Here is a 27,989-nt window from a genome sequence, read left to right as displayed (position 1 = left end):
TCGACTTTTTGTGTTCAACTTTATTGAAGAACAACACTTTCAAGTAATTCTCAGCGTTTCATCACTACTATTACATGATAATTAGTAGTGGTCATTGTTGAGAACAAAAGTCTGAGTCGTATGGTAAAACTAAGACAGTGACCCAGAGGGCCTTTCTGTAGTGTAGGCTGTTTCACATTAAAATCAAGGAAAGAAAAGTAACGAGTTCATTCCAACAGATTGCATTGCATTAAAAGACAAAACGAAGAGGAAGGAAGGAAAGCCACACTGACAAGTTATTCACTGGAAAATTAAATTCCAGGCAAGACATTTGATTTTTACTTTTACATTCAGTCTCCACCATCAAACAAATGTCGCTGTCCTTGAGATTTTTTTTAAATTAATTAGTTTCATTTACACAGGCCATCACATCTGACTTGAGAGAATAAAGAAAAACGAAAAATTATAGCGGCCTCAAAAGTACCATTTTTGTTATACATTGCAGAGATCAAGGGATTTGATCAGTTCAAGGTTTTCCACGATTCGCATACATTTTCAGTTATATTCTGCATTTAAATACTGTAATTCACTCTTCAGCAAGCCGTCGCCTCCTCGCTGATCCGAGGCAACCTTGGTTGTTCTAACCTGATAGTACAGATAACAAATCAGCCAAGCTCACCATTAACTCACGGTCACATTCACGTTCCGCACACAGCCAGCGCTGAGACTGAGAATAAAATAAGAGGCAGAAATAAAATCCCATCAAAGACGAAACCTCAAGTCTTCCCGTTCGCAGACGACGAGGTGATTTACGTCTCACTTTGTGCGAGAGTCCTGCGTTGAAACGCAGTCTCTCTCTAACCTAAAGGAGACCCAAAACTAATCGGACGATGCAGCCCCAGAAGCGTATCATCTTCCTCATCATCATCATCATCATCCCCGCCGGTGTCAACGAAGTCTCCTTAATCCAGTTCTATGCCGACTGATTTGTCTCAACTATGAGCTTCAGAAACTAAAACAGTGAGACAAAAAGCCGTTTCGCCAGTCACATTGACAGATAAGCCAGAACACACTGACTGCCATTATTATCTTAAACAAGTATAAGATCAACTTAATGCCACTAAATAACATCCCAGCATTCAGATTGGTACCGCCCCCCTATCCCCCGATAAACCGTCACAGAAAAGGCTCCCTGCGAGGGATCAGCTTTGGGTTAGAATACTCAATCGGCTAAACACTGTGCAGGCAGGTTAGAAAAACTATACACACAGCACATACACAGGGAGATAATCATGCTCATCCAAATCTGCCCGGAACATCCACCGTTTGTGTAAAGGCACAAGAAACTGTAGCCCCTCTTCTGGAGTGGCAGACAGAAATAAGGGACATCCTAGACATAGGGAGTGTGCTTTATATTTCCACAGTGAAAACAGGACCAGACCAGCTAGAAACTACCCAGACGTCCACGTTTACAGGAGCAAGTTTTACATGCGTGGAGTTGAGCAGTGCTGTGAGTGTACGAACGCAACTGAGATCATGTCAAGTCTTGTACGGGGGTCAGGAGAGAGCAAATATTGTTGATGCCGGGCCAAGCTGGGCTCGAAGAATCACAGGAGCAAACGGGTTGCATGAAGTTACGAATACGAGTGTGACGCTGTGGTTCTCAAACCGTCCTGGCCTGGGCTGACCTTAACTCAGAACCGCTAGGTATCAGTGATTTAGAAGAAAAATAAGAGGAAATGGATAGTAACCGCGAAACAGAGCAAAAAAACCAAAACAAAAAACGTTATTTAAATGCAATGATCTTTGCTTCTTCAAAATCTTCCCAAACAAGAAGATCGGAGGAAAAGACGTTGGGAAGTTTCAGCACAAAACTGAGGCGCACAGTAGTGGACCTGGAGTAAGTGCTGCCGGCTCCATGATCTGCCTCTTGGATCTGGGAAGAGCATCAAACCAAGCTGAACGGTGTGCCAGTTCCAAGTCTGAAAACCAGTGGGTTGCTAATTAACGGGTTCAGTGACTAGGCTAAACATTATCAGAATTACAAGCTAATAACAATTAGTGAGCCACTGAGAAGCCAGCCAGTAACCGGAAAAGGTGAGCTTACACTTGAGACACCAAAAATCTGTGTTTTTTCTCTTTCACACAGTAAAAGCATCGCACATGAGGGAAACTATTTATTATTGGAGCTGACTGCATTACAGCAAAAGATGCTCCATTTGATCTTTTAGAGTGGGCTAGTGGCGTCCGCCATGGAACATGTTGGATTAAAAAGTGTTGCCAATCTTTTGGAAGTCTCACAGTGATGGTAGGTCGAAGAAATCTACAGGGAATACGCACAGGGAATGCTGTTAGTAATGCTTCCTGCACCATTCGCATCAAAAAGATGCTGCAGGCAGTTCAAACCTGCAACCCTGGTGTCATTTGCTCTGGAATATTAGTAAAAGTCTGTTTAGCTGCAGATCTATGCAAATCCTATCGCTCCCCTCAGCAGTGCTAAAATAATCACAGAAAAACAGAAGAAAGAACATACCCGCAAGCTTTAAAGGAGATAAAAAGCTGGGTTCTGTTTATAGATGCTTCGGTTCCATAATCCGGACGATTTGACTGTTTTTCATTTTATTTTTAATTAATTTTGGGTTGTCTTTGCAGAATCCTTTTATTTTAAGATGAACGTTTTTGTTAGGACAGTTGAAGTTTGTAATTTACCCAAAACATAGGAAAAAAAGCAGAAAGAAAGTTTTGGGAGAAATCAGAATCAACTAAAACTGGAGTCAGCAAATCAGAGCTATTAAAAACAAACCCCGACACTGATCGGAAATTTACGACACAAATAGGTGACCTGTGCATCTCTGCTGTAACTTTTCTCTGTACTTGGTACTTATAAACACTGTAGCAACAGAACAGAACAGTGTATTACCGTGTCTGTGACTAATTTAACCAGACGCAAACACTCAGAAGTGCTAATAAACAGGATTTTTTTTTACTGCGACTATCCTGACGTTTTTCATGGAAGGCAGCCACAGTGGATTTCAAGGTTGGGATCAGTGCAAAACCTTCAGTTTTCCAACTTGGAAGGTTTTTACTTTTCTTTTTTTTTTTTTCTAAACACAAACTAAAGAAAGTTCAAGTCCAAGTGCACCCCTGTGTAAAAATCGCAGTGCGTGGAAAACTGTCAATTTACTGCGTTGGAACTCGTCCTAAAGGTTTGAGAACCGGTGGAGGGGCAGATCTCTGCTGCTCATCTGATACAGGCTTCTCTGCCGATCTCGTTGCTCCCTCTTGTGTTCACTTCTGCGCACTTCATGAACTACTCTACCAAAGCAACGCGCATTGGAAGCATTCGGTCATGCTGCTTTCGGGGCACGTTTTGATTGACGTTTGTGCTTCTATAGGAAACCTTGGCTCGGACCAAGAGTGGTGATGTCGATCCTCGTCTTCTGCTCGTGAAGCTAAATCTGTGAGATCCCATGTTTCTGTCTGCCGTGCGTGGTTACTTAGTCTGCTCACAGCAAACCTTTTACAAAGAAATGTCTCTAGATCTGTGAAAAACAAAAAAAACAAACAAACAAACAAACAAAAAAAGTACTGGCAACTGGCATATAGAAGATGTGTTAACAATTAGACATTATACCGCTATGCAGAAGGCACCTGCATAGATGCTGAACCTGTAAATACTGTAGAAACATGCACAGCGAGGAGAAATCATCAAAAATACAACAAGTTCATGCTTTGAGTATGCTCTGTGTTGGGGGGGGGGGGGACAGCTTGGAAGACAAACCCCCGATTAGGTTAATGCAATCAATAATTAGATGGTGGTCATCTATCTTGACAGTTCACTAAGGCATCACAGAAATATGTCAGTCACACCATGCTCTACAATTAAGATCTACAGTTTATAGTGGGGAAACTGGGCATGCAGGTTGCCACGCCGCTACCGACCGGATTACCACTCCCCGTCAACCCGACTCATGGACAGACAGCATGAGAAAAACGAAAGGAAAGGCGTGTCGTGAGCAGTTCTGTTGCCAAAAAGACGGGCGCCGTTCCGATGGTCTCAAAGGTTCCAGGTTTAGCAGGTTCAGCACTTCCAGGGCCTTGAAAAAGTATTCACGCCCGTTTCTCAGGTTTCTCACCTCGCTACAAAAGTGATTTTATGATAGACCAACACAAAGTGGCTCATGATTGTGGAGCGGAGGGAAAAAACACCAAAAAAATAAAATTAAATCTGATAATGTGCCCCTTTTAATCTAAATAGATTTAGTCACCTAATCAGCAAGTAGAGTCCACTAGTGTGTAACCCTATGGGGTGGATACATTTACAGCAGGTTTAGGTTATAAAATAATATCCTAAGCTCTGACCATCACAGATCTCTGTGGAACAAGAGTGGGCCGACAGCCAAGTCATCCATGGTCATTCTGGAGGAGCTGCAGAGGCCCACGGCTCAGGTGGGATCTGTGATCAGGATGGAAGAGTGGCAAAGAGAAAAGCCAGAGAAAGTGCTGCTCAAAACAAACCACGTCAGGGACTCTGCAAACAAGTGGAAAGAAGTTGCACTGGTCAAACTGAACTGAAACTGAACTTTATGGCTGCAGTGAAAAAAAAAAAAAGCAACGTGTGGCAGAAAGCTAATACGGCACATTATCCTGAGCACACCGTCCCCGCGGTGAAGCGTGGTGCTCCGGCACAGCGTTCACTCAGGGCCGCTGGATGCAAACGCGTGTCAGACGGGCAGGAGAGAACGTCTTTCCTTCGGCTACACGGTTCTGCACCATTTTGTGTTGATCTATCACACAAAACCCCCAACAAAAACACTGGAGGTTTGGAGTTGTAATGTGACATAAAGGTGTAAAAGGTCAATGTGGTCCGAACCACGTTTACTAGGCGCTGGATGTGCAGCGAGCAGATTTTGCCCCTAGACTTGCTGAGGACGCCGTAGATAAACGGAGGCAGGAGCGGCAGCGACCTTCCTTCTGCATGAGATGTGCCGACTAGATGCGGTTGGCGAAGGAAAGCGGCGGCGCTGCGTTGTGCTGGGCGGACTGGGACGATCTCCGACGCCAGGGGAAAAGGAAGTCCCTCGGTGACTCTGATATCTTGATGGACAACACCTTCAGGGATACACTCTCTCCTTAGTGTAAAAAAAAAAAAAAAAAAACTAAAACAAAAAAAAGAAGCTTTTGATTAAATCATGAGTTATTTACAACGTCTCTGTAAGGCAGGGGGAGAGGTAGAACAAAAACATTCCAGCTGAGGCAGAGGGTTGTAATGGATGCTGTACTACTGTCACAGATGATGATACTGGCGTAGCGTCGTTTAAAAAAAAAAAAAGAAAGAAAAAATGCTGGAGAGTGTGTCTTCCGTTACTGAGCGGATGGAGAAGCATGGCTGGTAACAGAGAGGCGCTACTTATTATAAGGAGGCCACAGCAGGTAAAACTGGGAGAGGCATCCTGGTGTTTTTCTGTCTCTTGCTCTGAGGTTTGATGGATTTAAGACAAGAGCCCTGTAGGTTGACAAACACGGTGTGGATGTGAGAGTCCTCCGCTCTGTGGGCCACATCGCCTTCACTGTGGACGGAAAATGAGAGGGAAATGAAGCGAAGACGAGCTCCCGGCTGTTGGATGAAAGGGAGGCTGGGGAAGGAAGCTCAACTTTGTTAGACTTTGTCCTCCCGCACCTCCGCTATTATTGCTTTCCTGTTTGTTTTTTTTTCCACAGGCACTTCAGAGGATTGGGCTTTGGCTGAAGTTGAGCGTGAGAGGAGGAGGCTGGGGCGAGATGAGACACAGAGGAGCGACAGATGGAGCTAAAAGTGTGCTTGGGAACTCTAATTTGTTGTCTGCAACCAAAAGAAAGCTACCTCCCAGCAGTAGAGTAATCGTGCTCACTGGATAACAGTGAGGTTGGGATCGCTGGTGCTTGAGTGAGTCAAAGAGCACTCTCCTCATCCCCCAGCCGGTGTCAGAACCTGAGGACTCCGAGACTGAGGGTGGGTGGGGCGCAGAGGCTGCTGCGGCGACAGACAGGCCTGCCTCCCTGCTTCTACCTGGGGCCGAACGCTCTTCGTCCTACGCTAGTCCGTGTGGTTGTTCGCGTGCGTCTTGTCCGCGCCGATCGATCCGTCCGCGTCGTCTTTGACCTTCCGCCCGCCCCTCCCCGTCAGGACCTTGTAGCAGCCGCGGGCGATCTTGTACATCCAGATCGTGTTCAGGACGTCCAGGGCGATGCAAGACGTGATCCAGGCCACCTGGGCTCCCGGGCCCAGCCGCTCGAACTCCGGCGTGCCGAACGTGGCGAAAACGCTCGCCCAGTAGGACGGCATGACGCCAATGCGCACGACGAAGAACACCACTGCCATGGCAACGCCATTCAGCACCACCAGCCGGTGTGAGCGGGGGTACTTCAGCGCCTCGTAGAACCACCTGAGGCACAGAGAAGGCAGTCAGGTCAGGACGACACGTCTGCTACCCCTTGAACATTATTAGCGTTTTGTCTCCGCTGACACAAGCGGCCAGGATGTTACTGGGACTCGATGCGACAAACCGGTCTAATGCGGCGCGTAATTGCAGAGAGGAAGGAGCATGACACGCGGTTAAAATTCATTTTCACAAATAAAAATATGAAAAGTGGGCTCTGCGCTATGGGAGGGGAAAAGCTGTTGTTTAAAGACAGACCCGTGTGAGTAATTTACCAAAGCCACGGGGTTGTTGTCCTGAATCCAATGAATGCTTCGTTAGCAGGTTCCTGCAGAACTTGGTACATGCTGATGAGCCAATAGGGTGTTTTCAGCTGACGTCACGCTCACGTGACTACTCAGCGCGTCCGACATATTGGGTGGCAGTCGTTTCGCACCGTTGACCTGCATTGTATGACGCCTTAGGCAGTACTGGAAGTGAACAATGGGGAAAACGTGTTTAATGGTTGGTTGCACGGCCCGTGGAGGTGGAGATCAACGCTCTTTCTATTGCCTACCAGCCGTAATAGTGAATCAGTGTGAAAAAAAAAAAAAAACAGCTCTCTGAACAACGCCGTCACCTATGGCTGACACGGATATCCAGGTCCGATTTGGACGGTGTTAAGCTGGAATACGCCAGAGTCTGCGGTGCTCACTTTGTCACAGGTAATTAACTGTTAAGTATTTAAAACATATAAGAAGAATATATTAATAATAGGGCTTGGGCGTTATGACTTATTACTTTCCGCGGCTGTCGTGTTGACTGCCTCCGCCGCCTCTACTGCCTATTACTACCGCATACTGTACTCCCTCTCTCAGCCGTGTTCTAATTTGATTAATTTCACCTTAACTTGATTTCAACCATGGTAAACCGTTGCTGTATTGTGGGCTGTAACAGCGCAACACATGATCGCCATGGGAAAAACATAGAAACAGATTAATTTTCCACCGCTTTCCTGCCTGGAGGCGCAACCACGGAGAACAACTGTTAGCGATAACAAAGAGTCGGCTCGCTTGGATAGCGGCTGTAAGTCGACCGAACATAACTTTCCACAGTATCCCGATGTCAATGAGAGTGTGTTCTAAACGTTTGAAACACATGGCAGCTAGTTAAAAGTACATTACATGCGCGAGTGGTTGTTAGCGCTAACGGTTAGCATGAGCCAGAGCCCGTCTGATCGCAGCTTACCTTTGAACGAGTTACTGTGTTCCCACTGTTTGCTGGCTTTATGATCTGCAGCTCCTACCGGCGCCAATACGGTAAATACAACTTAATTTTGCACTGGTCATTGTTCTGCTTAAATAATTAAAGCCGCGAGCGGCGTCGATCGGCCTTGCAGCTAAGCGCCTTCGCGCACCGCCCGCCGCCGGCCGCCAGCCACCGCAGAAGCATGCGACACATTTGCGTCGGATTGTTTACATTTTTACCATCTTATTAAAACTCACCCGTCCACGTATGATGGCGATTTCCTTGATGTACATAACCAGATGTGAACTGGTTGTGAGCCTCTAGATCCTTGTAAGCTCTCATTTCCTCAAGAGTGTGCAGAGGGTTTTCACCGAACACCAGGTAATGCATTCAAGGGACACATCTAAAATATGCAGCACAGCGGTCCTTCAACACCCTGACGTTAAGGGCTGCAAAATACATAAGGCTGGGTCTGAGGCTCCGGCAGGACGAGGACCCTGCAGCCAGAACTATGGGGAATGGTTTGAGCTCAAGGCACACCCGTGTGTTAGAATGGATCCGTCAAAATCAGAACCCAAATCCAATTAAGAACGTGTCAAGTCCAGTCTGACTGAGCTTGAGCTATGGTGTAACGAAGAATGTTCAAAAACTGAGTTTCTAAATGTGTAGAGCTGGTGCAGACATGCAAAAAACCAACTCTGCAGAGTATTGACTCAGGGCAGCTGCATACAAATGCAAGCCTCACTTTTCAGATTTCTTTTTTAAAGCGGCGCGTTTTTTTCCCTTCCACGTCACGACTCTGCACCGCTACAATTACACACACACATAAAATCCTAGACAAAACTTTGGGAAAGTTCAAGGGGTATGAATACTTTGGCTTCGTATACAAGAAAAAAAAGAAGGGATTTGCTGACATACGGCCGCCTCACCTTTGGTTCACAAATGGCGTGGACAGCTCTGAAATGAGGCGGAAATTGGCAAAGTAAGGAAGCACCCCTCGAGTCTGCAAAATAAGAGACAGATTCATGAGTTGGGGAAACAGTTCAGGCACGTTTCTCCTCCTGGTGTGTGTGTGTGTGTGTGTGTGTGTGTGTGTGTGTGTGTGAGTGAGAGTGAGAGTGAGAGTGAGAGTGAGAGAGAGTTACTCACCAACACATAGCCGTAGGCATACAGCGCCGCCAAGTGGTGGCAGACGAAAAAGCTGTCGCCCATTGTGCTCCAGTTACATGCTAGCAGAACAAGATCTGAGAAGGAGGACGGGTGGTGGTGGGGGGGTACGGAGGTCAGAGAAGAAGGAGTGAGGTTACGTTTCAACGTTATTCTTTTATCTCAGACATAAAAAGCACATTAAAAGAAGGTAAAAAATGGGTTCAGAAGTCTGAAGTGTCAAAATCAAAGCATTTATGCTGAGAATGACTGATCTAGGATCAACTAAATGCGAGAATAGAACATTTCTGTAAGATGCAAAGAAACAGCCTGGTTTAACTAAGGAACATTTGACAGGTTATTTAGAAACTACTTGATTGTTTTTTTTTTTTTAGCTTGTTTAGTTTTGAGGCACATTATAACAGCTGCACATGAACCCGACACTGTAAAACAACTAGATACATGTTTGGGTTGTTAAATGGCATTACATCCCGTCACAACCACAAACCTCAGTGTGTTTTTCTTGGGAATTTAAGTGACGGGCAAACACAAAGTACGAAAAAAGCAAAACCAAGCCTGTTTTTTTTTTAATTGTTCATTTCATTATAAATAAAAAGATGACGATCATCAATAAAACCCGTTAAATATTCTGGTTGTAACATAACCACAGGTCAATCAGTTCAAGAGCTATCAATAGTTTTTTCTCTCTTGTAGCATTTGTAGCTAAGGAAGCAAAAAAAAACAACATGTCTGCCATGTTTTACTGCGTTCTGTGCAAAAGTAAATGATCAACAGAGCTAAAAAAACAAACTGCTTACCATAAAGAAGGTAACCACAGGTTATGGCTACATTTAGTTTGACCAGATTAGGGTCACCCCTGTGGAACAGCAAACAGAGTGTAAAGGTTCTTGCAGCACAACTGTGACATTATTCTAAGAAATGTTATAGCAAGTCAGGAGGGGAAACGTTTCTGGCCGACTTTATTAGTGCTCAGATCAAGGACCTACTCCCTGCAAGAACGTCCCGTACAAACCGGCAGGCTAATTAGCAGACGATCTGTAACAGAATCATTATTATTCATGCTCACTGGTCATTCCAGGCTGATGTGGCCTTCGTGCTCACATCGTATCTGTGTGTAGTCAAGTCCTAATTAAAGCCGACATGCTTAAAATAAAGATTAGCGAGTCTGGGACGAGGAGAGACAGTCCCTTGGCCGACCATCCCGCTCCGGAGACGGTTAGGTGTCTCTGCAAATAAAATCAGTCGGGAGCAACAACGGAGACGTCTGTGCTTCAGTTTACATTTGATCGCGGTATCAGTCACAGGTATCGCATGGCCGGCTGGCAGCTCCGGTAACAGGACTGCACAGCGAGCCCACACTGCGCAAACATTCACACTACTAGGCCGCTGTACACAGAAAGGTCCTGTGGGGGGGGAGCGATGACTCCAGCTCATTACGGTCCCTGACCTGCACCCAGTTGACAACCACGGTCATGAAAAACAATAATGTCGCCCAGGGTTTTCTTCCTAAGTGTTTTCGGTCGTCTTTAGGCAGGAAAAGAACTTTGGAAATCAATTTTGACCAAACATTTACTTTTCAAGGGGCTTCCCGCATGCTGACTCAGTTCTCAACTCTTCAGACCCCTCCCCTGGGGAAATGTGCATTTTAACAACAAACATTTCTACGGCAAAAACAACTACGATATCGATCATGGCACCGAACAGCAATAAATAAATAAATAAGCTGGGAGCTATCAGTGCAATGGGAGATTTATAACCCCAAATGCAATCAGTCCAACTAAAGGAACACAAAGCTTCTGCATTAATACGGGTTCTTTTTCAGCTTCCTGATATCTGATATTTTCTTTTCTCCTTTGGCTCCGTCAGCTTTGGAATCCCCAGCCTCCTCCGCATCTTTAGCTACTGCAGCATCCTCAGCTCCTCCATCGCTACATCTTGTGTATAGCAAGCGTTATTCACCTGAGAGTCATTCCCAGACCCTGTCACTAGCATCATATGACTCACACATTGGCTCTTTCCACCCTATCAGCAGGTTTATCAAACACGTTATGCTCTCCAGCATCATGGAATAAAAAGATATAAACTTTACCTCAAACAATACGCCTGATCCAGAAAAATACGGCTGTGACTCAAAAAAAAAATAAAAAACTGCATGTCACAGCCCGACAACATGAAGCCTGTAACTGCAGAAACATTAACTGCTGTTAAAATATTTAAGGAAAACCCTGAGTGGAATAAATACATATATAAGAAATGTCAAACTTCTAAATTCTAGCAATTATATTGGTCCTTAGTTATTGACTGTATCTACAAATAGTGTCCACCTACTAAGGTCTCATACCCTGCTCTGCAAAAAAGTAACAAAAATGTCTTGAAATGATTGTATTTTTTCCTTTATTTGAACAGGTAAATAAGACTATTTGCCAATGGAATTAGTAAACATACCTAAAATAAGATAATTAGATATCCTGCACTTGAAATAAGATGAATTGTTGGGCATTAAGAGCAATTGGAACCCAACCGCCTGGTTAAGTATATCAATTTGCAGAGGGTGAATGCTTGACACTTATAATACGCATAACACTAATATTGCATAAAAGCAGTCCTATGCAGTTTTGCAGACATCTCTATTGCAACGATTGCAGTTCGATGTGTTGTGCAGCTCCACTTGCCAACCATGTGGGGTTTAAGATGTTTTTTGTGCGCTTACACTGGTTGGCCAGTGGGAGGCTGTTTAGTGCGTACATACCATCAACATCGGTGATCTCAAAGCAGGAAAGGTGTAGCTCCTGCACAAGTGACTTTCTGCATGATTTAATGCATCTTTGCAGCCGCTTGGTAGCAGATATCGAACCATTTAGCTTTTGTTCTCTTTTTCACATCCCATCGATGCCCATTTCGACCCCGAGCTCCTCCTGTTAGCCAATCTGTCTTCTCTCCTTTCCACCGCAATTACACGGAAAGGCCTCAAGCAAATATCAGGTTGAACAGAACCCGACCTGAATGGCGCTGAAGCGATCAGAGGTCCTGCAGGCTGCTGCCGCCAGAGTCCAAAGACCTTTTTTTTTTTTTTTTTTTTTTTTTTTAAATCGCATCAGTGTGATTCAGCTTCAGCTAATCAAATGTACAGTGAACCCACATTCCTGATTCAATATACGAATAACTGACTGGAATCCAGCCTTAAAGGAGATGTGGTCATAGCAGCCCCATGTCCAAGAAGCTTATTTGCTGTTTGGAGGGTAATCATAAAAGTAATCTACAGGATTCCGACATTTTTCCCCCATTTCACAATTCCAGACTCAAATTTAGGGACATTTTCAGCAGGTTTTTGCTATTTTTTGCAGGAAGCTGCAAATATATAAAGCAAAATGTACTTCCTGGACAGGAAACAACAGTTCTTGAAGTAAATCTTGATTTTCCGGTATACTTAAGTGATTGAGGCTTCAAACACAGGGTTAATGTGCTCTTGACTCTCGCCAGTAGAGCGAAATCAGAAAAAAAGGCTGGACTAAGTTCTGGCTGACAAGCTTTGCCCTACAATAGCCATTCAATAAGTTAAACTAATGAAAAACGAATCAGTTGGTAAAGAAAAGTCAAAACTCCTCCCTGGTTGATCAGTTAAGTGGTCATGAGCAACGTGGAAAGCTCTTTATAAGCAGAAGTATTGACGGTCGTCTCGTCTGCTGCGTTTGCCTGTTGACACGATGGCAAGGCGGAAAGACAACAGTATCGATCTTGGTGGAGCAATGAAATAAAAAAATACTCCACATAAAATAGAAAAAATTAATAAATAGACAGTGTCTTATTTAAAGACAATGCTGCCAGAAGCCTATTTACGATTTACAAACATTTAAAGAGGACAAAGGTTTTCCCCACAAGGCAGCATTTCTCAGTGTATTATTATTATTATTATTAGTGAAAATGTTTTAAGGCAACATCGTTTGGATTGAAAGTGGGTTGACACCAGGCAGAGACAGCCTCCGATACCTCATCCTGATTAGAATGAAATAACAAGTTTGGAAAATATGCTCTTTTTGCAGAAACATGACGTTTCCATCCATCCAGTCGTGAGAGAAACCCCCAGTTATACTCTCCAGCTCATGCTGGGGGATCCCCAGCTCCTCCGGTGCCAAACGTGGTATATAATATGTCTTCTCAGGGGTCTCCTTCTTGTGGGATAAGAAAACCCAAAGGCAGTTTCCCAGGAAGCTTGCTGATCAGAAGCCAGAACTTCCCCAACTTTTTGATCCAGAGGAGCGGCGGCTCTACTCTGAACTCCCCTCAGACGCCTCCGAACTTTACCTCTTAGGCCGAGACTGGCAAGCCTTTGGAGGAAGCTCATTTCAGTCACTTGGGTCTGTGTCTCCCACCTCCTGACCATAGCAGAGTGACGGAACATGACAGCTTTTCTTTTTGACTCAGCTCATTCTTCACCGTGACATAGCGGAGCAGCACCCAGACAAGATCCTTAGATCTCTCCAGGCAAAGACTGACCCCCAGCCCAGAGGGAGCAGTCCACCTTCCTCTGGTTGGCCCTCACAGGATCGCCACCTTAACGTGGTGGAGGAGTTTGAGCTTCCCTATGATTCTGAGGCCTATTTTGATTGGGTGTTTCGGGCCCTGGTAGGGTCTCCCATTACAAGTTGGACCTTGGGGAGTGGCTAGACCAAGAAGGAGTCAAGGACCAGGGAGCAGGAAGACCGGAGCAACTGGTGACCCTCTCCAGGTGAGGGTGGCCAGTTGCTCCGGTCTTCCTGCTCCCTGGTCCCACCCAGGGAGACCACGGCCCTCTCCTGCAGCCTGGGCTGGCAGGAGAGGATCTAGTGTCTGGGGGTTGGGCTGTACTAAGTTAGCGACTGGCTTATAAAGCAACTTGAAACAGTCAAGTTATGTCACCAAAATGAGGCTTCAGATAAATACCCCAACACCTTTCTATCCAGCTTTCAGAAACATATGTGGACACCACTTCTGCAGTCATGCGTGCACTCTTTTAGATGTGACATTAGCTTTCAATGACCTACTGAAGAGGTCCACCTATTTTGGTAGCTGCTGCCAATGCTGACATTGTCGTCAGCTTAACGGCCGCCAAGCAACGCGCACAACAACAACTCCATTCAGATCATACATACATCTCTGGTTAGGTTTCAAGAATCGAGTCTCTGCACGATTTTCAACCTTCAAAAGCTGCGTCGCTTTGACTTTTCCCCCCCTCCCCCGTTTTTGTCTTTCTGTTACAGAAGTTTGAACTCTGAAGACATTTACTGTTTGCAAACTCCTCACTAAAGTAAACGCGAGCAAGTAAAGTTTAGCTGAGTATGGCGGCGGTCTTGCATGTTCTCTAGTGTCTCTAACCCTGAAACCTTATCTCCATTGTCTACAACGAGCCGCATACACAGTCCAAGCAGAGATAAGCCAATCAGGACACGCGGTCGAGGCGAGGGCGTCGGAGGTGCTGAACGGATTGCGATAAGAGCGGGAGCCGTGCTCCGAGCCAGCTACAAGCAATGTGGGCCTCTAACGGTTTGGCTCTGGCCTCCGAAGCACTTTTTGATGGCAGCCGGCAGAGTTCCTGTTTTAACACGTCTTAATAAAGCTGGGAGTCAATCAGAATGCCTGGAGGATTAATGCAGGGCACCCCGGCACAGAGGTGTGCACGTTAGCCTTAGAGCCATTAGGATTATGCTGTGGGACTGGTTAGTTCTGGTGGGTGAAGAGTGAAGAAGGACAAAGAAGAAGATCTACAGAGCCTTGCAAAAGTATTTACAGTTAAGCCCAGCTATTCATTCCCTCTGGCAGATTTAGGTTTAAACTAACTTTTGTTTAAACAGGTTTCTTTGGAGTGAAAGTAATATTAATGTTTTGGAGCGGAATGAAGCCATACAATTACACGAATAAAGCAGCAATTCTACGAGAACTCTTCCCCTTGTGTGAGAAGAATGAGGAACGTTGAGCAAGTTTTACTTTGTTATTGGTTTTACTAATAAGGAAATACAAAATCTTTTAAGCACATCAGCATCAAGTTATTATTAACATCAGGGCTGTAAAATGAGCAAACGACTAAGTGACTTTAATGTTCGTTGTTCTTGTACACCTAATATTATGACTTCTGTCTCATCATTTTCGCAAAAAAAAAAAAAAATCTCATCAGCGCCATCATAGATTAAAGAAAATAAATTATTGGCCACAGAAGAGTACATTTCCATAAAAAAAAAAAACATAGAACCTCAAAATCCTCTCGCGGCCCCCCATGTGGTGTGGAGGGAGCTAAAGACTAGGGCGATGCTAATGAGGCCTTCCGCACTCAGAACTGTCATAGGCCAGCGGAAACATGCAAAACAGCGGTCAGCAATTAAGCGAAGGTTTTAATGTTGAAAATGACGAAGATTTTTGCTCTGATTTTTGAGAAGAGTAAATCATTTGACACATTTTTTTTTTTATAAAATCAAAAACGAATATTTTATCTAAATTGAAAAACTGATTTTCATGAACAACAATCTGAAAAGTTTGCCGCACATTTGCATACAGTCCCATTACGCTTCTACCCCTAATTACAATTTAGTACACCCAAATACAGAAGTCCTCTGATTAATCCAAGTGGGAGAAACTGTTGTAATCATGCAATCCACCAGTCAAGAGGCAGGATTACTGTATTGTTGAAAAATAAGTCATATGAAGTCCTGTTTGCAGTTAGCCATCTGTGGACACAGTAAACATGAGACCCAAACTGAAAGGAAAACTAACCCTCTGAACATGGCGGTGGCACCATCATGTTGTAGGAAGGCTTTTTTTTTTTTTTGTCAGTAAGGACAGGGTTAAAGGGAAGATTGACACAGTTATATGGCTGATGATCCTGGCAGAAACTAAGTTCACTGCCCAAACATACTGGCAGGGCAGAAAAAGAAACGCTTAGACGAAAGTACACCCAGATTTTAGAATTGGACGGTCAAAGTCCAGATCTTAATCTAGTTAGACTCTGTGTCAAGACTTACATTATGCCTACAGATGCTTTCCAACTGATCTAGCTGAGCTGGCGCAATCTCCTAAACTCTCAATACAATACAATTAAGGCTTATCTGTTTATCTTATGGCATGTGAATACTTCTGCAAGGCAGTGTGAAAAGTACTGGACGAAGTAAATTATTAAAAAGAGAATGCAGTAACATAAATTCATGTTACAAAAACAAGTAGTGCAGGAGTGTAGGGCTGCAACACGGTGGAGGAGGAGGAGGGAGGGGGTGCCTCCATCTTTTCTCCTTATTCTCCAGCATCTTACACCCCCCACCCACCAGCCCATCCCCACTCTCTCTTTTCTGCTCCATCAGTGGAGCCGGCGAGGCCCAACAGAGAGACAATGAACGCCAGGGAGGTGGGCCGCATTGATCTGACTGCCAGAGATGTGGGGTCCGACAGACAGCTGAAAGCAGGAGGGCGCTGAGCAGAGCTGGGGGAGGCAAGGGGGGGGGGGTGGGTGGGGGGGGGGGGCTAGCTGCAGCTCCACAGCAATGAAAAAGAGTCTCTCTGGCTGGGTTTGAGTCTACGGGACAGCCGGAGGAAGTGAAACAGGGAGAGAGATAAACTAAAGAAATAAGAAGAGGAAGGAGAAAGGAGTGTGGTAATAATGGCAAGAACAGAGAAATGGGAAATTCAAGAGAAAACATTTCGAAGATATTTTAGGGGAAAAAATGGCGGGGGGGGGGTTATTTTTTTAGATTCAGCGATGTAAGTGGGGGAAAAAAAACAGCCTCGGCGTCAGTGGAAAGAAGGGAAGCAACAAGACAGAGGAGACGGGAATCAAAGGCCAAATCCTCAACCCGCTGGAGACGCCTCTGACACGTTAGATCTGGTCTCTGCGCTCGCTTCTTCCTTTTCGACGGCAGCAAACGCCGTCTGTGTCAGCGCTAAAGGTATTAAAGCTTGGCTCCACTGTTTTGCGCCTTCCCATCCTAAACCCTGCCAGTTTGACTCGTGAAAACAAAAGAAACAGCCCCCCCCCCTCCAAGGTTTCTGCATTAGTTGCATTTTTATGTATGGAAATGACGCGGGTATCTCTTACCAGACGGGGTTGGCGTTGACAGCATCGTCGAACCACAAGATGTACAAACAGAAGAGCCCCACGACCAAGGCGTGCACAGTAGACACCAACCTGGGAGTTGACAGACACACACATGAATCATCGCATCGAGTAAATACAGCCACAAGGTCTTCCCGTCAGCGTGTCCGGGGAATGAAGAACGATTCGGACTTGATTAATAGCCATTCGTGCCTGCAGAAACATGTAATTACATGTTTGTGTTAAATTAGGCCTGAGAGAGCCCCTCCTCTGACCTTTGGAGCGGTTATCTGGGCCACTGAACAAGGTCTCGTGAGAGCCAGCATCTCTTATCGGCCTTTTTGCCAGAAGCAGAATGCTTCCCCGATCACCAGGCCGTCTCTGGGCCGGTCGACATCGGTGCCGGTGCTGCTGGCCCAAAACTGGCTGAACAAGGAGCTCACCGTGTGGGTCTAAGAGCCTACAGCCTGACACCAAGTATTATTAAAAAAGGGAGGTGTGTCGGCATACAGTGCCTTTCAAAAACGTTTTTTTTTTTTTTTTTACATTTTGTAATATTACAACCCCTAACTTCTAAGTACATTTGGATTTTAGGTGATAGAGCAACACAATGACATGCATTGTTGTCTGGTGGAAGGGAATAATAAAATCTTGAACTATGGGGTCTGCATTTGTATTGAGCCCTTCAGGGTCATTAATGTTTAAGAGCCACTGTCCAATAATATTGGAGCTACAGCTGAAAATCTTTTATGGTATCTCTCTACCAGCTGTGGACATTGCGACTGCAAAAAGGGAACTAAAAGTAAGTAAAACTTTTCTTGAAATGAGTGCATATTGCCCTTGAAATAAGATGTTTGCACTTAAAATAGGAACAACTCATCTCCATCGTCTTATTTCAAGAGCAGTTTATCTTTGGCTACGTTCACACTGCAGGGTCTTCATGCTCAATTTTGATTTTTTTTTGTTGAAATCTCTTTAATGCGACCGCCATCATACTGCAGTCTGAACGGTTCAAGACCGCAAAGCGACCCGCATGCCCGGATAACAGGAGTCACACAGCAGTGCACTGTTTACGCAAGTAATGGTGAATGTAATGGATTCTAGAAGTGTTCAATAGAGTTTTCATCAGGAAAAAAACAAAACAAAAAAAACGTGGATACCGGCCAGCATCTCTCCAATATTGAGATGAAGTAAGGTAAGAAGAAAGCAGCACAGCTATTAATGACGGTCTTCTGCTGCTGCTGTATGTGGATGTAGTGAGAGAGACAGGAGAGTGACGTGAAGGAAGGATAAAATGCGACAGGATCGTTCAGACAGCGGACGCTTTGAAAAATATCCAATATGTATCCGAATTCGAACATGTGGCACAAATCTGATTTTTTTTTTTTTTTTGGCATGTGGGGGGGTGGGGAGTTAATCATAATAAGGCAGTTCACAGTGCCATGAAAAACACGGATATGGGTCGCATATGAGCATAAAGATCGGAATTCGTTTGAATTTCCCTGCTGTGTGAACGTAGCCCAATTGACTTATTTTAGGGGTCAAAATACTCATTCCATTGGCAGCTCAACTCAAGGACAAATACACTCATTTCAAGAAAGTTTTTACTTACTTTTAGTTCCCTTTTTGCAGTGAGACACATCTTTCTTCAAAAAAAAAAAAAAAAAAAAATCCCTCAGGCGCAGACACACTGGATGAACAGAAAACTTCAAACTTGGTAAAACTCTAGGTCTGGACTTTGACTGGGTCATTTCAACACATGGATAGGCTTTTACCTAAACCTCTCCATTATAGTCGCTTTTTAGCTTCCCTGACGCTGCCGCCTCCATTTCTTCGGCCACACATAGTGTTTCGCACTCCGTCTACAATGGTTTTCTCTCCTGCGACTGTTCCAGAAAGGCCAGACTTGGGAAGTGCATGAGAAACAGGACTTCTGTCATAAGATCAATCCACCTGAGCTGCAGTGGAGCTCTGCAGCTCCTCCAGAGGGATTGAAGGTGGGGAGGTGGGCCTTTTAGTCAGTCAGTTTAGGTGGACAGCCGTCTCTTGGTAGGTTTGCAGTTGTGCTATTTAATGGGTTAAGTGTAAAGTCTCTGCATACCTAGAACCAGAACTAAACAAGGAGAAGCAGCATTTAGTTCCTATGCTCCACTGATCTGGAACAAACTTCCAGAAAATTGTAAAAGTGCGGAAAGCCTGAGTTCCTTTAAATCGAGATTAAAAACACTGCCTTTGAATGTTCAAGTTAAACTGTTTTACTGTTTTTAAATGTTCTTTTTTTGTTTCTACATTCTATCCCTACTTGCTTTTATTCCTATATTTAATCATGTAAAGCACTTTGCATTGTCTCTGTACTGAATTGTGCTATATAAATAAATTTGCCTTGCCTTGCCTAAAAGGGGCTGAATACGAAAATAAAGCGCTGGTCTATCATAAGAATACAATACACAGAATCTCGTGGTCGTATTGTAATAAAATGTGAAAAAGAAGAGATGTGAAAACTTTTGTAAGGCACTCCATATAAAAGGTAGAAATGATTCTTAATAATCTCAATTCTCTGACTTTATTCAACAAGACGCTCTTCCTCTTTGGACATACTTTTGCTCTTGTCTCCTTGCACTTAAGCCAGGGTTACATAAACAACCCTGACACGCTCAGAGCTGGGTCTTATGCAATGGCCAAGCACTCTGAAGGGAAGCCATTAGTAGATGCTTTGCCTCCAACTTGCTCCCGACTTCTTGGCCAGTGCCCTAGGTTCTCTCTCTTACGGTCAAACAAGCTAATGCCAGCTGTAGCTGGATGACTGAAAGGGTCATCTCTGAGAGCGGGCTGACAGCAAACAAACGAGAGGAGGACACATCCAACAGGGCCAGAGAAGGATGTTGCACAACAAACGGTTGCCCTCTGAACCCGGCCCCCCCGAGGCCTCCGCTTGAAACTCTAAACCCCTCTGTGGCGCACCGGCAGCTCGCGTCTCCCAGCTGCACATGTGCAGGACCATGAGTTTGCTCGGAGCGTGACTCATAAGAGTTTCGGCTTTAAAATAAAACGCCCAGGGGTCAGCGGGGTGAGCCTGTCCTTTCGCGGCAGCGCTATACGGCTATACGATAGTCTTGGTCTGGAGAAAAGCGTAAAAGCTGAAGCAGCAGTTTTGATTGGGCAGCGGGAAACATTAGCGGAGCACTGGCAGAGCCTTCTAGGCATTCAGAGAGGGCTGCAAATTAAAAAGAGTGAAATAACCTTACTTCTATATTTCATTTTTCCAATAATAATTTAATAGCGGCTCCTCCATGCTTGACAGACGGATTTCTGACTTCAGAAAAATAAACTAGCTGAACTAAATATGTATTTCACATAAGCAAAGGAAAGCCATTCTATACAGACCCTGTATAAAAAGGCGCATAACCTTCTTTTCTCTCATACTGTCTGACCTGATATCACATTCAATGTTTTGTGTTTTAGCTACGTTAGGATGACCAAAACTATTTCTAATTGGTAAATGCTAGAATTGATCAGAAGGAATGTTTTGTTATCAGGTCTTTGAACCATTTGGGAAAGCCCAGATGAGGATGGCATGGCTGTGTGAGCATCTGATTTCACATTTGTGTTCTAAAGGCATGCACGTGGATGGATTTTAAGGCAACATGTCAAAACACACTGCTCCCTTGTGTCGCATTTAGAAATATTATGTATAAAAAAAAAAAAAAAAGAGAAACCATCCAAGATATTGGGGAGAGAAATGTGGACCTCCACACGGCTGGTTCATCTGTGGGTATAAACAGCAGGGGAAGGCCATCATACCTTTCAAGGAAGGAGACGGCTTCGCTGTCCCACAGATGGATGGGTTCTGCTGAGAAGTGTGCAACCCAGAACGAAGCAAAAGACTTTGGGAAGGTGTTGCTTCGAGCTGGCAAGAGTTGGCCATTATGCACAGCAAAACAACTCGTGTATCGACATGCGCTGAACAGCCACTCAGCGAAGAAGAAGCCATTACTCCAAAAGGCAATAGAGTATAAAAAATTTTTTAAATAAAGATTTTCCAATTCTGAATTGATTCTCATTAATTCCTAAAGATCGATTAAAAAAAATGCATTTTCCACTGTGAACTTCCGACTCACACTCCACTCTGGGGAGTGAATTTTTAATGTCCCGTTTTTAATAATGCACCAGCTGTAGATATCTCTGGTGTCCTCTGTTTTCTACCCTGGATGTGTTTGGGTTTTCTGCCTCTCAGCATGTCTGTGAAAGCCGTCGTCTCAACATTCAGGTTTATGGTTTAGTCCTTAAAGCCGCCATTAGATACCATTACTTTATTCATTTGCTGTTGGATGTTAATATAATACCAACATCAATATGTTGCATAACTACAGTCATGTAACTCAGGTAACAGCTAAAAAAATGGTTTTAATACCAACAATCCAATTTGAGATCGGATTGAAAAGAATCGATTCTAAATCTGGAGAATCTGAATCGAATTGATGCTTGTAATGTGAATCGATACCCAGCCCTATAAGGCGGCATGATAAGATAGCAGTTAGAGTTCACAAACGCACACAGTAACAGAGACATTTATTGTCTAACCTTAACCTTTTGGCCGCCGTGATCATTGTTGCATTTGTTGCTTGCCATCCTTTAGAGCAGCATTTCAACCGTGAAGAAATGAGGAGGCTGCATCGCGTTGTGGATGTGTTTGGCTGCAGAGGAGCCTGGTGCACTTCACTCAATAGATGGCATCATGAGGAAATACTGAAGTAACATCTCAAGACCTCAGCCAGGGAGTTAAAGTTCGGTACCCAACTGGTCTCCCAAATGGCCATAAACAACAAAGTCAATGTCCTGGAGAGGCCATCACAACGCCTTTATCTCAGCGCTTTAGAAGATTAGCTGGCAGAGATTTAAGGTGTGAGTGAGAAAACATGGCCGACAAACCTGACTCAATGACAGCATCTTTGTCAGGAGGAACGGGGGAAAGTTCCAGCAAAGTAATGTGCGACGTTGGTGGGAGGATACAGTTTTAAAAGGCAACTGGCTTTATTAACAGAAATTATTTGGGCGATCTGACCTGAAACAGGCAGGCGTTCGGTCTGATTTCATGTCCGACAGTGACAGAAAGCGGTCACATGTCTTTTTGGTTTGACGGGGGTTTTAACTTGTACCTTAAGCAATCCCAGAAAGGGAAAACGCAAAAAAACAAAAAGACAGTCCATTTATATATAATTTATTCCTGCAATACTTATTTCTTTGCGGACAGACAGACATGATTAGGTCGAAAAGAAATCTGTTGGAGGTGAAAGGTTAGCAGATTGGTTCCCACGCACCTGGAGTTCCACTCGGTGAGCTTGGTGGGAGGTAGCCGCCTGTAACCCGGCGTGACGGCCAAGGAGAGCCGCGGACTGGCCACCGAGAAGAGGAGCTGGAAACCCACGAAGCTGCCAGCCACCACGCTCAACTCTCTCGCCTCCATCACTCACCTGAACACGACAGGAGGGGCAGGAAGGGACGGGTGAGGGACAGGGAGACGGAGTGACCGATCCACACGGACAGCTCGGGACAGAAAAAAAAAAAAAAATCACTTGTCAGTCATCCTGGGCGGCAACGGCGGCGGGAGGGGGAGGCTGCACCCCGTGTGTTCATCGAGTCCACAAAGCAAACAGGAAAGGGAAAGAGACAGAGGGACACACGGAGAAACTGAAAACACACGCTGCCTAATGCAAGTGACAGGAGAGCCGTGCACGGCCAGAAGGAAACGGGGGGACAGCAGCGTTACGGGCGACAGAAAGTGAAGGGAAAGGACTGTGTCAGAAAACAGCAGGCAGACCAGGAGCTGAATTGGGAATAAAGGGTCTCTATTATGCATATTTCGCAAGCGGATTACAGCGACTTGTTTGGGACACACCAGCAATCCCTGTGAAGAAAACAAAGACTCTACGTAGAAAGGAGGAAAAAAAAGAAAGAAAGAGGATTTTCAAGATGAAGCAACGGGTCCAGGAACTCGACTTAGCAGAACAAGCGTTCAGGCTGCCGTTTCAATCAACAATGCGCCTCATTATTCCTCCGCCTTGCTTTAAAAACAACAACTTCCGGAGGATTTTAGACGGATTTTGTGCGATTGACCAACACGAACTGCAGCATAAATGTGAAAAAGGTTTGGCCCCTTTAACTATGACCAGCCTAAATGCAACATAACGCTACCGCGTGATTCAGCAGTCAGCCCTCGTTAGTAAAGAGGTTCATTTAGCCTTAGTGTAAATCCAGCTGTTCTGTCAAGGCCCCAGAGGTTTTTGGACAACAAGCAGCAACATGAAGGCCAAGAAACAAAGCAAGCAGGTCAGGGAGAATGTTGGGGAAATATTTAAGTAGGGTTAGGTTGGAAAAAAATTAAAATGAACGTCACTATGCTTGAAGACTTTTTTTTTTTTTAAATCACTAAATGGTTGGGATTGTTAAGTTTTGCTTATTGAAAAAATTTTCTTTCACCGTTAAAGCCACGGCAGCGCCAAGAAATAATATCAGGGATGCACAAAATCCCAGAAATATCAAGTCGACCATTTAAGGTTAAATTTTTTTTTTTAAAAAAGATCATGAGTAAATATGCTCGTCTCGCCAGAAACTGAAGCCGCTGAACTTACGCCACACAAAATGTGTGTCACCGCCAAAAATGTTTGCTTATGCGTGTCCTGACTAATTGGGGAAATCTGCTTACTTTCACTGAGGTCGACAAACTGGAGGTTTGTCTTTGCGGAAAGAAGAGCAACCCCGAAGAGGCACTGAAAGGAAGACGTTAAGAGACCAAAAGACAAGAGAGCGCTTGTCCTTGTGAGCCTCGATGCTTTTGAAAGAGGAACAGTGGAGAAAATTGATCCCCCGGTCCCCAACACCGACCCGGTGCTCTTCTCATCAGCGTTTCTACAGCTGCTTATTGTTCAAGAACAAAACTATCGATTCACCGGAGGCATCAAGTTGACTTCTCCTCAGCTCTGCTTTCCAAAATAAAAGAACGCTCTCGCCTTAGTCTAGGAATCACCTACGCTGTTTGTATCTTGTGAAAAAACAACAAAACTCTCTTTTTGATATTCATGAAACAGGATGCTCATGATCCAAGGGTTGTTTTTTTTCCCCCTGCTTTCCGTTCTGATGGCGTAAAGTAAAAACTGCCGCCCCGACTCTTAAGGAGCTTCCACTTGCGTCCAGTCCTATCAGCTGTTGCAACATCCTGCCCCCGGACTCTGCCGGCCACGTACCCTGAACTTCTGATTAAATCCGGCGAATTACGCGAGTTATGCAAACTCTAATTGCCTCTGACAGATTACGCCGAGCAAGACAAAGGTCAGCGTGAGCTGGTGCACACGGTGGTGGGGGGGGGGGGGGGGGGGGGGTACCTGCCACAGCGCAGGTTTCTTCCGTTTGCACAGCAATCTAAGAGGGTTAACCGCTGAGCCGCACATGACACTTATGGTATGAAGTGCACACGCATTCGGGGATTTGCTCAAGCGTTCATACACCCCGGCCTCTTGGCACATTGTGTCACTTTAGGACCACAGAGGGCTGTGGGAAATTTTAAATCGCATTTCTTCTGGATTTTTGAATGTGGGTTGTGGTCTAGACGTACACGCTGCTTTCTGTACGTCTACCTTTACACAACGTGAAAAAAGGTGTTTTTTCGTTTGAAAAGCCAACAATCCGGGCTGCGATGCATTACTGTCACACGGACACAAAAACAAAACATCCCCCTCCTCAATCGCTAGATGGAAACAAACATCGGACGTACCGGTCGGACCGATACGTTAAAGAATGACTAACATTGCCCTGATACATCCCTGCTTACAGTTACCCAGTCAACGGGTTCTCCCACCTGAGCTGTGGGTCTCTGCAGCTCCTCAAGAGTAGCCTCTCGGCTGATTCTCCTATTACTGCTGTCGCTGCCCGCCCTGACAGTTTAGGTGATGGTCCTGTTCCAGGAGGGTTCCAGTTGTGCAGTGTGCCCCCCTCCTCATGATGCATTGAGCAGAGGTTCATGAGATGCCTAAAGCTTGGGGATCCTGCGGCTCTTATTTTTGAAACAAGAGGCGACGTAGATGTCGAGTTGCCCTGTTTGGTCGACGGAGCCGACAGATGAAGGCTGCTCCTCCGTCCGGCTGAAAGCGCTCCGTTACGACAGAACGGAAGAAGCCTGGAAACACTTTCCAGTTGTCGCTTCAGCAGGAATTTTTGGGCACTCTGTCACAAAAAGAAACTGACAGGTTTATAAATCCTCGATTCTAGTAATGAAAACACAGAAAATGAGCATTTTCAACGCAGTTGGGTTTAGGAGCCCCTTAGATCCAGACATGCAGTGGTCAAGCCTGGACTGGATCATTATACATTGATATTTTTTTAAACCTTTATATTTAGAAGAGAAAAAAAACAAATAGGTTTATGAGAATGCTATAAGACAAGATTTTTACCCTAATACTGTGAACTGTCGCCTCTGTTTGGACTTTCCAAACCCAGTAAGGACGTAGTTTAAAACTTCTCCCCATCTTTCTCTCTGACCTGTCTGCTGCGTTCCCTGGACTTCCTGATGCTGGTTGTTCACTAACATTGTCTATCAAACCTCTCAGGCCTCCCCAGAGCACCTGGATGCAGATTGCCTGACTTCTGATGGCAATGAGCTGCACGGGATTTGATTCAGGAGGTGTCGATATTGGGGACAGCATTGGCATGAACGGATGCCGTTAGACAAATATGCGCCACTCTGTTGGTTTTTCACACAGAGTTCCTTCACACTCTTGAAAACGTAGGAAAAGTCAGGCATGTTCTGAAACCGTGGACTTCAGAAAACCTTGGACTCGAGCAAACTGGACCTAAAGCCCCAAACAACGAACTAAAAAGGTACCAAAACTCTCAAACTGGGCTTGGAGTCTCAATTTGTTGCAGGATAATCCAGTCCTTACTTAACACGTTTAGGATATTCAAACAGAGCCGGTCTACTTTAGACCAGACAGGAGAAAGCTGGGTAACGGTCCATACCACACTCCAATAAATCAAAAATAGAATAATAATAATAAAAAAGACAGTCTTAAAAACTGCAGAAATGTGAGTCTGCAGAAGAACAAGGTTGAAAAAGACAAATGAATAGGAACCGTGCACCTTAATCCGACTGCATAATAATATGGCAACACAAAAAAAAAAAAAAATAGCCGTCAGGTCCAGCAGCTGAGCACAGACAGGGTCCACGCCACCCAAAGAGCCCATTGTTGTTACCCAGACTTCCCTGCGCCCGCCCTGATCATCGGTGCAGCATGGCCTGAATAATTCATCGGCATCCTTCACCTGGCAGGCATGTTCATCCCGCCCCGTGGGGAGAGAGGAAGAGGAGGAGGAGGAGGCCCGAGGAGCCTCCTCACTGCGGCTCAGGGCCCCGATCAGGAGCCCGCCCTGCCATCCACCCCTGACCTTCTCCTGCAGGACCATCCTGCTGCTGTCAGCGAATCGTGACCCCCTCCCCCGACACATCGACTAAACATATATAATAGCGCTTCCATTTCTCTCCCACCCTCTGTTGGTTTGGAAACGCGAACCGACCCCAGTCTGTACCGCATTGCTACACCACAGCACCGGGCATGGACCTGCACAGCCACCCCCCCCCCCCAACAAGCCCGATCACACCGGTCTCCTCAGGCGTGCTGGACCCTGACATGAATACTGATACACGGCGGCTGATCAAGCGGCCAAAGATGCCTCCAACCACCACCCTCCTCCTCCTCCTCCTCCTACGGGGATTTGCGCATCGTCCGCCCGGCTATACTGGCGTGAGCGGTTCAAGGCTAGCCCCCCGGTAATGTGCGCCAACAGGATGAGATGATCTCCACTAAAGAAATCCGGTGCGCCCCGCTACGTGGATGCAAATGAACAACAAAAGCGTTGCAGCGGGCGGCCGAGAAAATGGCGAGATTTCGCGAGGATCGTCTCAGCGACAAAAGAGCGAGAGAGAGAAAAAAAACCCGCATCTTTTTTTTTTTTTAAATGTTTTTTTTATTTCCCTTTTCTTTAAAAAAAACGTAACGCCTGGACGCGGTGAACAAGGTGGAGCGGCTGGCACACCGGGAGTACAGCTGGGAAAACCTCCACCCGCTGTTTTGAAGAGCTACGGGCAACAACAACAACAAAAAAAGTATAAAGTAGCTAAAATGTAGACAGCGTGGGTCCTCGGCGGTGGGACGAGCTCCGTCTTACCTGCTAGCCGTGGCATAGGGCACCGCTGGCGGATAAGCCCCGGTGGTGGTGGTGGTGTTGTTGTTGTTGTTGTGGGCGTCTTCTCCCCACTTTCCTTCAACTTGACGTTAGCTAGCGGCTCGGCTAAACTGAGAGCAGCCCGCTGGCTCTGCCCGCGAGACCCCCAGGACAAGCGGAGAAACAGCCTTCCCCCCCCACCCAACCCGCCGCCGCCGCCGCCACGGCCACGCAGACAGCGCCGTGTCCCGACAGCCGCTACCGACAGGACAACGGCTTCTCTCACCGCCTCATGTCCTCGCTTCCACGCGTTTTCGCCCAAGAGTCCCGGTTGGAAAAGTTTTTTTTTTTTTTGTCGTTTTATTTTGGCTCTGTCAGAAAGCGAGCGAGCGAGCGGTGACGTCGGCACGCACCCGCCCCCGCGTGCACACGCCCCCCTCGGGTACTGGCTACACCCACCGGAGACAAAGGGCTGCGTTTGGAGATGATGGGTGGACGTGGAATCGGGGCTGGCCCGAGCCTGCGTGGGTCCCCCCTTGAGCAGGGTTTGGTTCGGGGCCCTTGTTGTTCCCGTCTTTGGTGGAATCTGGGAGATGGGGCCAAGTTTAATTGGCTGAGTTTAAAAGCAATCCATAATAATTTGGTTATTATTTGCTGACATGTATTTCAGTGGCCGCTTGCAAGTAAACATAAATACAAAATAATAAAAAAATTAAATCACATTTGTTTGCTCATAAAATGTGTCTGACGTTTGGTTTTTCAGTGTTCCCATTCCATGTTGGATGTATTGTTTCAGTGAGGAAGGACATCAGCCAGACTAGTGTGTTTGTATGTTCTCAAACGCTTAGCTTCCATGTGACCTAATGCTGGTTTCTCATTGGCTCCCTGAAGTTTCTCCTTGCTTGCGGCCAGTCGGTGCTTTTTGTGTCATTCCT

General features: G+C 45.5%; 1 protein-coding gene across 4 annotated transcripts; it reads right to left on the bottom strand.

Annotated features, from left to right (window-relative positions):
- Positions 1-2: 2 nt before the first annotated feature.
- On the bottom strand, positions 3-27,459 carry tlcd4b (TLC domain containing 4b). Of its 4 annotated transcripts, none has more exons than XM_036148465.1 (7): positions 27,341-27,459; positions 22,161-22,313; positions 16,846-16,935; positions 9,590-9,648; positions 8,775-8,869; positions 8,555-8,628; positions 3-6,404 (listed from the first exon to the last, which is right to left on the bottom strand). In XM_036148465.1, the coding sequence occupies exons 2-7, from the start codon at positions 22,304-22,306 to the stop codon at positions 6,056-6,058; spliced, it is 813 nt and encodes a 270-aa protein (XP_036004358.1). In that variant the 5' UTR covers positions 22,307-22,313; positions 27,341-27,459; the 3' UTR covers positions 3-6,055. The 4 variants fall into 4 exon arrangements, with proteins under 4 accessions (XP_036004358.1, XP_036004357.1, XP_036004359.1 ...); XM_036148464.1 differs by lacking the exon at positions 27,341-27,459 and adding an exon at positions 27,058-27,236; XM_036148466.1 differs by lacking the exon at positions 27,341-27,459 and adding an exon at positions 24,695-25,219.
- Between the last annotated feature and the right edge of the window lie 530 nt (positions 27,460-27,989).

This window comes from Fundulus heteroclitus, chromosome 16 (assembly GCF_011125445.2).
Source record: "Fundulus heteroclitus isolate FHET01 chromosome 16, MU-UCD_Fhet_4.1, whole genome shotgun sequence".
Lineage (NCBI taxonomy): Eukaryota > Metazoa > Chordata > Actinopteri > Cyprinodontiformes > Fundulidae > Fundulus > Fundulus heteroclitus.
This window is presented reverse-complemented; position numbering and strand designations above follow the sequence as displayed.